Genomic DNA, 9895 nt, shown 5'->3' on the forward strand with positions numbered 1-9895 from the left:
GATTTCTCCCATCATTGCAGTCAATGTTGATGGGGGAATCCCTCCCGCCAAGTTAATGTGTTCCTCCCGGTGTGCGAAGCTGACCTCTCCAGAAGAATGCAGTGATTATTGCTAGTGGCTGTAATAGTTGCTAGCAGTAATTGCATGTAAAATCTGACAGGCTAGTTGTACCTAAGTTGATTGGGTACAATTCAGCCTATCCATACATGCTTCGAATCTCGCAGTCAGTTCCTACTGAACCGGCTGAGGTTCAAACTGTCTATGGCTGCTGATTTTAATGCATAGAATGCATCCAGGTTAGCCATTAGCCTTTACAACCAGTAAAGTGCATAGTAGCCTGTGTTAGAAATGAAAGATGGTTATTGCTGAAGTGTTAACACTTTTTTTTTTTTCCCTCTTGTTTTTGTTTTAGTAATTTTGCAGATCATTGCACTGATCATCTACCCTGTAAAGTACACCTCAGACTTGGCACTGTTCGTTGAAAACTACCTGTACAGCTGGACCTATGGCTTTGGTTGGGGCAGCACAATCATCATGTTTGGTTGTGGAATCTTCTTCTGCTGCCTCCCTAACTTTGAGGATGAACTATTGGGCAACGTCAAAACCAAATACTTCTACACATCATCCTAAATTCAAGGACTGAGACTGTTTTTTCCTTCTGCCATATAAAAATAGACTGTTCTATTAGACGTCTCCCTAGCTTATCAGGCACATTTTATTTGATTAGGTTGTATTTCTAGTAAAACGAAATGCCATTGTTTAATTGGATATATTTTTCTACTACTAATGTTTTGTATAAATTTGACTGGAATATAGTATTGTCCTGAATAGTAGATTTTTCACATAGCAAACTATATGTATTGGTTGTACACACCGAACTAATGAAAGTATTTGACCTTTTTGTAAACATTAAGTACATTTTTGTTTTTAACGTTTTCAATTTTAAAACTATTACTAAACGAAATGGCTTTTCTTTGTTTTTTTTTTTTTTTGAACAAATGTAGAAAATGAAAACAAACTAATAATTTTGTGCAGAGAATATATATTCATATTCTCTCCATTTTCATTTGCATGGTGCTTGTGTTACTATGTTTTGCATTTAGGGTGGAAATAAGTTTAGCATAAATATTTGTTTACTGTGGCTCTTTGCTTTAAACCTTTAATACATTAACGTATAGCAGTTCCCCATATCTGCAAATTTAAACCAACACACTGACCCTGTAAAATTATTTTGAACCTCCTCAATTTCTATCCTTTAAATCTGATGGTTAAAGATAAACCAAATGGGATTGGTATGGACTGTGACATGCCTTCTGTCTCCTGATTGGGAGGCATCCAAATAGGGTCACATAGCAAATCAGTCATGCCTACTGCTTATCCTTAGATTTCTTTTATTTATTGGGTCATGTGTGTCTGTCTGAAGCTTCTAATAAAGAACTGAATTTTACCTCCCAAGCATTCCAGTTGCATGCCATTTTTACCAGCATTTTGTTAATGACACTGAAAATAACTGTTACATGGATACATTTGTATCTGGTATACGGTTGAACAGCTCCATACAGTGTGCAAAGCAAAAATGTTTTGTTGTGTTTGTTTGTTTTTTGTCTTGTTTTTTCTTCTAGAACCGTTTCTGAAATGCACTGAATTATGGCCAGTTTGCACCAGAACGCAGTGCAGTAAACATGCTTTATGTGCACCTTTCCTGCCCTGTGTTAAATATGCATTGCAGTTGCGATTTGCAGCGAGTGTTAATGTTAAGCTAATGACACTCCAAACACAGTGCATTTGCCTGCACCGGACTGCATCATACAGAAGTACCATGCAATCTGGTTGCTGTGGTTTCTGTAAAAAGTGGTGCATGCACTACTTTTGCATGCGATACGGTGTGATTTCAGCCCATTCAAATGAATTGGGCTAAAATCTCACTGTACCCAGATCGCATGTGAATCTCACAGGAACGCACAGTGATTTTTATGGTGCAAATCCGCCCCTTATCAAGTAGTTTAAAGGTGTTTGAGCATATTGTAGTTCCTCCTTTTTTGTGGTAGGGTTTTTTTTTTTTTTTTCTCTTCTTTTCTCTCAATGAAGCAATAGTCTGGAACCTACCTACATTTTGAAACTATTCTTTTATTGCATATGAATGATTGATTATTGGTTGATGTAGGTATCCTCCTTATCCCATGCTAGAAGATCTAATATCCTTCACATGGCAGTAGCAATGGGCAGAAAGATCAGAGCAGTTTTTCAGACTTTTTTTTTTTTTATTTTTTTTTTTATATATATATATATTTAACTGTTAGCAATATACAGTGGAGTAAGTTGGAATGGACAGCGCGTTGCACTTGCTAAGGATTGTTCTATTAGTAGTCTTAATATTGTATCATTACTGTAAATATTGTAGTAACATACACATTCAGCTGCTTTGCAAGCAATCAACCTTATTCAATAAAGAGTGGTGATGCTGGAAAGCAATCCAGGGCATCAAAGCAGAGTTCATAATGTACTGAACTAAGGTCGGTAGAATGAGGTCTAATCAGTGGAAATTATGGCGCTTTTTTTTTTTTTTTTTTTTTATTGAATAAGGCTCAAGTACATAAAATTATACAATATTCTAAATTGTTTGTACTTTATTTCCACGTTTTTTCAGCTTAACCTTTTTATTAAAAGTAAATAAATTGTATTGCTGATGGTTTTATAATTGGTGTGCATCTGATGAGAACCTTGTAAAATAACCCATTCAGAATATAAATGCAAAAGTGTGTGTGTGTATGTGTGTGTGTATATGTATATATATATATATATGTGTATATGTATATATATATATATGTGTGTATATATATGTGTATATATATATATACACTGCGCTGTGCGCGGGGGGGGGGGGGGGGGGGGCGGCGGCGCCTCAGTGTGTTAGGACAAGTCTACGATCATTGGAGGAGAGCAAGCTGTTTATCAGTTTTTATGGGAAAGCAGAGGGACTGGCAGGAACACCAGGGATTTCATACAGTGGCCACATATCTGGATCAGCAATATTAATTATTGGTTTGACATTCTTTAATGCTGATGTTCAGGTTTCCTATCACTTTAAATGGTGAAATGAGATGAGACCTTCCTGTGTCACACACAAAAAAACAAAGTGCTGGGCTGAGTGGCAATCAGCCATTTATTGAATGCTTTGTATTCTGTCAATGAATGCAAAGCTTCCTCTGGCTGAAAGTACTTCAAAATTTTGTGTGCTTTTTAATATTTGATTTTGGAATGAATTAACTTTCCTGAACTAAAACCACATACACTGTCAGAAATGTGTTAATTGTGAGAGGTTTTTATCCTGCTCCTTTAAGAATAAATGTCACTGTGGTCAAACTACCCTTTGTTTTGACACCACTAACTATTAGAAAGTAGAACCAGCATTCTTAAAATTTCAAACGAATACAAGTGTATGATCAGCTGTACACCACAGCAGTAAGTGCAATCCATAAGAATTATGGCTCTAGATATACAAAACCTGTACACCATAAACTATACCATAGGAGATGACATTTCAGTTGGTAGGATTGTCAGATCTGCTTCTATGCGTTTGCCTTGCACCATCTAAGGCTAGATTGACATTTTCCAATGCATGTAATGGCGCCGATGCACCCATATAGTTTAGTTTTTACACAAAACTGCAGCGCATAGATTTAGACAGCCACAAAGGAAAGCATGACCTTTATACTTGAAAATGTGTTTTGCTGCATCAGAACAGAAACGTTATTAGGCTCTTAATGTCAGTGAATCTATAACCAGGTTCACTGCTCCACTCTAGGATACTATTTCTTAATTTCCCACTAGCCAGTAAGCTTCACTTAACCCCCCCCCCCCCCATGTTTTACAGACTACCATAAAAACAAGCACCCTGGATATAACTGCATGGGGTGCGACTGATTAGATCCCAAATACAAGTTACTCCTCCTCACAATATTGTGATTAAAATAAAATTTCTCTTTTAATCCTTTTTTGTTTTGTTCCTGCTGTTTGAACAAGCTTAGTGTGTGTGTGTTTTTTTTTATTTATTTTTTTATCAGTTTTACTAATAATTAGCAACCCAAGAGATAAATGAGGAGTTTCGCAATAAGATAGAAAGGGCAAACTTGAATTGTGCGCTAAGGAGAAGTTTGTTTTGTTTCCTAATATATCTAAATAAAATAAAATTTTTAAGGGTGTGTCCCCATTGAATATTGGAAGTGTCCAATATACTGAAATCAAGTTACAGTGTAACCACTGCTTTTACAGGTATTACATTTTTATTAAATTTTTTTGCTTTATTTTACCCAGAGGATCCTGCCAGTAACACTTCCTGTCCTAGGGTGAAAACACTCACTGTAGTCCCCTTCCTCTATTCTCCATAACAGAAGATGATGGTGTTTTTGGTTCACAGGGATAGCGGGGGAACAGTGTAACAGATCTAACAAAATGCTTTTATTGGTATATTTAACCACTTTCCCTTTATGGCTGTACCTAATAAGTCCTGTGGTTTTACCAGGGTCGTGGCTGGAGCTGGTATCTCCAGCGGGTGAAGGTGAAAAATGTAAAAAGTGATTTCTAAGAGGCTGAGCCAAGTGTCTATCCAGGCTTCTGGGTCGATCTTGACCATATGGTCAGGTTCTTTTCAGAGCTTGGACTGGCTCTGACATCAGCCCGCTGTCTGCTGAAAACTGGTTATGAGATTGCAGAACTAAGTGCTCCTGTGATCCATAGGTGAAGTATAGCCAAAAAAGCTTTGACTATACTACAATTGCGACACAATGTAATTGAATGTTCTTAAAAATGACTTTTCCAACCGTCAAACTATGCAGGATGCAGGGACTTCCTAGACCCTGTTGCCCATTGGAGGGTCTGCCACTATGTTCATCACAGTTGTGAGATTATGTGTGCATGTGATTTTGTTTGTGGAGGTGACACATTGTATGTTCACCAATTTGAGTTTACTATATGCCATATCTAAATAAAGAATTGAAGAAAAAAAAAAAACTCTTCCCCCCCCCCACCCCCCCCCCCCCCTTTACAATCTGCAGCGCTGTTATATTCTGTAAAATGCATATAGCAACCTGGAGGCATTCCCTGCTTGTGTAATTGGCTCACTGATCTTCCCAGAAGTCTGCACTCTTCCTTCGGAGTCCTTTGCCGTGAACAGCGGCGCATTTGTTGTCATCGCAGTTCGTTCAAAGGACCGGAGCCTGGCAAACTGGAAGGAAGACTGGGTGAAGATGTTAGCAACGACAGCGCTCTGCTGGAGGGTTTGGTTTTAAGGTATGTTTTGCATAATGTGCTAAAATGCATACTAGCACACAACTTTGCCTTGCAGGTTTAAAAAGGAAAAAAAAAAAAGGTTTACTACTGATTTAAGCCGGCCATAAATTGTTAGAATCTCGGCCTGGTCAGCAGGGACCGGCCGAGATTTCGAATCATGTATGGGCAGGCTGAATGTATTTTGCCTTGCAGCTTCATAGCCGGTTTCCTTCTGCACACACCTTATGAATGGTCCCGTAGTCTTCTGGGACCTGTAATGTGTGCTGGAGGCGAACTTCTGCCTCAGATCACTAGAAGTGGGAGCAGGTACCTGTCCCCCCAAAAAATGGCAAGAGTGGGGCTTGGGTTGTGCAAACAAGTGGAACTTCCCCTTTTGGGTGGAGCTTGCTTTAATCACCCAGAGGGGAATGTTTTTTGTTTTTCTCTGAATAAAAGTAGCGTTACTCTTTAGGCAATGTAAAGAATTCCATTTGTAGGTTTTTCTTTATGTGCATCAAATCATCCTCATAATTATGACATGCTAAATTAAAACCACCCCTAAAGAGACTCATAATCATTAGTAAACAGTAATTACTGCATACCTCTCTGTCGGAAACTTCTAAATCACGTCAGCATTTTCTGAGGCGATGTTCATTGTAAATAAATACAGCAGGTTGGAATGGCTTAAACAATTGTTTTTAAATTAATCTTTCTTAATTCTGTGCAACTAACAATATAATAAACCCACATATTACTACAAATCCTGTAGTCTAATTTATTTCATATTTTCCTGTGTAGTGAAGTCCCAGGCCTCCTATAGTCTGAGAACCTTTAGAGCCAAGAACGGCTGTCATCCTGTACAGAATGAGTTGTGAGGCATATTGGGTGTAATGCAAGCTAGATTTGTGGGCACCAGACACTTATTGAATGCAAAGAGATTTTATTTCTCTTAAACAGAACTTTGGGAGAGAGGTTTAGGGCCAGGACACCCCTAAGCCGTTGCAATGTCAATTGGCAGACTCCGAGACTTCTACAGGACAGCCATGCAGGGAAAGGCATCTGGCAAGATGCCACATCTGAATTTGTAGTAATGCTGTCTCCTATGGCAACAGTTTCTAACACAAGGTATAACAGTTCCATCACTTCTTGTAGTTCTTCAACCTACTGAGCTCCCGGTATCTCTCTCCCTAAACAAGATTCACTGCCACTGAATCCCTTGAGCTCTTCTAATCTTCACTGTATTATCTTCCTCAAGCGTCACCCCGGCTTCTCTGCTGGGTCCCTAGCTTGGCACTCTAGATACTTATCAAGCTTCACCCCACTGGCCTACTCGGTCCCTGGCTTAACACACAAGACTGCTCTGCAAGTGTCACCTCTGCTGCCTGGTTCTCTGGCTGGCAGAACTGTTAGTTCTGGTTGGATTGCAAGTCTCAATCCCAACCTTGCCCTGCTCTATTGTTTCTGGTTAAGCCCTCAGACAGATGTGCCCGGGATATGCCCAAACTCCGGCCTAGCAGCCCGGGCAGTACAACACATGTCCACCCAAGCAGCTGTTCAGGTGGCACAGATCACCTGACTCCACCCAAATGTATAGGTTCTCCCAGCAGGCTAAGGGATTCAAGAAAAACCCTGCCCATTGGCTGAGATACCCCATATACTCTTAATCTGTCCTTGCTTTGCCCTTGTCTTATCTAATGCCACCAGGTACCTGGCCACCTAGCTGCAAAAGAGAGAAGTGCAGCAATTCTAGACTTGGGGTGAAATCAATTTATCCACAATGAGCCAAGGTAACTACACCTGGCAGGTAAATTTAGGAGCATCCCTGCCTATCTTATTATTATCCTTATTTATTAGCAGGTGAATGTTGCTCTCCATGCATTCACATACATTGAATTCGACCCTTAACCTCCCTGGCGGTATGATTATGTCTCAAAGCAGTACATTGCCTTGCATAGAAATTTGGCATTTTATAATGTAGGCCTGTAATTATTAGGAATAACTCACTTAAATCTGCCCAATCTAGCAGACATCCCAGGTATGATAAAGTTTGAAACACAATATCATAAATTATAATATAATAAATAACTATAAATCATATAATAATAATAAGCGGTATTTAATACATTTTATTCAATAATGTAATCGAATCAAAAACACTGAAATTTGTCCAAACAAGGGTGCAATATTACTAATCACTGCATATTGGTTTAGTAAACATCCCGGGTATGAAAATTTTTGAAACATGGGACTGCACAAAGTCTGACGTCACAGTCAGGTGACACAGTTGCTGACTTTTTCTCAGTTGGTGGGCTGTAGTCCATGAAGTGATGACCAGTCAGGCGTTCCGGGTTACAACTCCAGCAGCAGCAGTGATTCATCCTTCAGTTTCAATCAGTAAAACAAACTAAAAGGTAAACATAAAAAGTACTGTTCTAATGCTCCTATCACTGAAATCAGCCAACATGACATGTAATGAACTGGTGCAGATAATATAAAATAGCTTTTCAGGTTTCATTGTGCTACAAAAAAACGGCAACCAATTGCACTCAGAACGCCAACTAACTGTGACCAAAACTGAACCAGGTAGTGTAAAGCCGCGTACACACGTAGCCGTCTGTCCGACGTACTTAGTCTGGCGGACTTCCCGCCAGACTGTCCGTCGGACTTTCCGAACGGGCTACTTGCCCACACACGGCACTTTTTCAGCGGACTAATACAGCGTACTAAGTCCGCCGTACTATCTGCCCTACTTTTGAAATGAACGGACTCGCCCACACACGCGGAGGAAAGTCCGCTCATTTCGAGCGCGTCTCCAGGTAGGCGGGGCCCGCGAAGGAGACGTCGCTGGCCCCGCCGCCTGGTATGGACTTAAAGGGAACCCCAATGCCGAAAAAAAATCGGCGTGGGGGTCCCCCTCAGGTCCACATCAGACCCTTGTCCGAGCACGCTACCCAGCCGGCCAGGAAAGGGGGGGACGAGCGAGCCCCCCCACCCCAAAAGCACCTTGTCCCCATGTTGATGAGGACAAGGGCCTCTTCCCGACAACCCTGGCCGTTGGTTGTCGGGGTCTGCGGGCGGGGGGCTTATCGGAATCCGGGAGCCCCCTTTAATAAGGGGGCCCCGGATACCGGCCCCCCACCCTATGTGAATGAGTATGGGGTACAATGTACCCCTACCCATTCACCTGTGAAAAAAAGTACAAACAAAACACAACACAGGGTTAAAATATTTTATTGCACAGCTCCGGGGGTCTTCCGTCTTCGGGGGTCTTCTCGCCGGACTCCTCCGCTATCTTCTTGTAGCTCTTTTGCTAGCGGAGGAGCCCGGCTTTCTTCCTCGCCGCTGGCCTCTTCTTCCGACTTCGGGGGTCTTGTCCCCCTCATCGGTTCTTCTGCCGGGCCACCGCGCCTTCTTCTAGCTCTTTTACAGGCGGTGGCCCGGTCTTCTGTCGCCACCGCCGCCGCCTTCCGTTCTTCTGTTCTTGTCTTCTTCTTCTTCAGATGTTGCCTCGCCGAGTCCTCCGCTCACAATGACGGGGAGCGGGAACGCGGCGACTTATATAGGGACAAGGGGCGGGGTCTTCGGTGGATGTCACATGGGTGGATGTCACATGGTGACCCCGCCCCCTTACGATGTCACAGTCCCGGAGAATGCTGGGACTGTCGCCATGTGACATCAACCCATGTGACATCCACCCATGTGACATCCACCCATGTGACATCCACCGAAGACCCCGCCCCTTGTCCCTATATAAGTCGCCGCGTGCCCGCTCCCCGTCATTGTGAGCAGAGGACTTGGCGAGGCAACATCTAAAGAAGAAGAAGAAGAAGACAAGAACAGAAGAACGGAAGGCGGCGGCGGCGGCGACAAAAGACCGGGCCACCGCCTGTAAAAGAGCTAGAAGAAGGCGCGGTGGCCCGGCAGAAGAACCGAAGAGGGGGACAAGACCCCCGAAGTCGGAAGAAGAGGCCGGCAGCGAGGAAGAAAGCCGGGCTCCTCCGCTAGCAAAAGAGCTACAAGAAGATAGCGGAGGAGTCTGGCGAGAAGACCCCCGAAGACGGAAGACCCCCGGAGCTGTGCAATAAAATATTTTAACCCTGTGTTGTGTTTTTTTTGTACTTTTTTTCACAGGTGAATGGGTAGGGGTATATTGTACCCCATACTCATTCACATAGGGTGGGGGGGCCGGTATCCGGGGGCCCCCTTATTAAAGGGGGCTCCCGGATTCCGATAAGCCCCCCGCCCGCAGACCCCGACAACCAACGGCCAGGGTTGTCGGGGAAGAGGCCCTTGTCCTCATCAACATGGGGACAAGGTGCTTTGGGGTGGGGGGGCCGCGCGGCCCCCCCTTCCCCAAGGCACCCCCCATGTTGAGGGCACGCGGCCTGGTACGGCTCAGGAGGGGGGGGGGCGCTCGCTCGCCCCTCCTTTCCTGGCCGGCCGGGTAGCGTGCTCGGACAAGGGTCTGTTGTGGACATGGGGGGACCCCCACGCCGATTTTTTTCGGCGTTGGGGTTCCCCTTTAAGTCCATACCAGGTGACGGGGCCAGCGGCGTCTCCTTCGCGGGCCCCGCCTACCTGCAGACCCGCTCGAAATGAGCGGACTTTTCTCTGCAAGGGAAAAGTC

General features: G+C 43.4%; 1 protein-coding gene across 1 annotated transcript in view; it reads left to right on the forward strand.

Annotated features, from left to right (window-relative positions):
• Positions 1 to 1455, forward strand: part of PERP (p53 apoptosis effector related to PMP22) — a 24138-nt gene extending 22683 nt beyond the window's left edge. Inside the window, exon 3 of the mRNA XM_077486773.1 lies at positions 413 to 1455. Within this exon, the coding sequence (XP_077342899.1) occupies positions 413 to 630 (218 nt within the window). The 3' untranslated portion in view covers positions 631 to 1455. The remainder of the gene's footprint in view (positions 1 to 412) is intronic.
• Positions 1456 to 9895: the final 8440 nt, after the last annotated feature.

This window comes from Lithobates pipiens, unplaced genomic scaffold, assembly GCF_037356315.1.
Source record: "Lithobates pipiens isolate NorthernLeopardFrog02 unplaced genomic scaffold, aLitPip1_a1.2 Scaffold_18, whole genome shotgun sequence".
In the NCBI taxonomy this organism is placed as follows: Eukaryota; Metazoa; Chordata; class Amphibia; order Anura; family Ranidae; genus Lithobates; species Lithobates pipiens.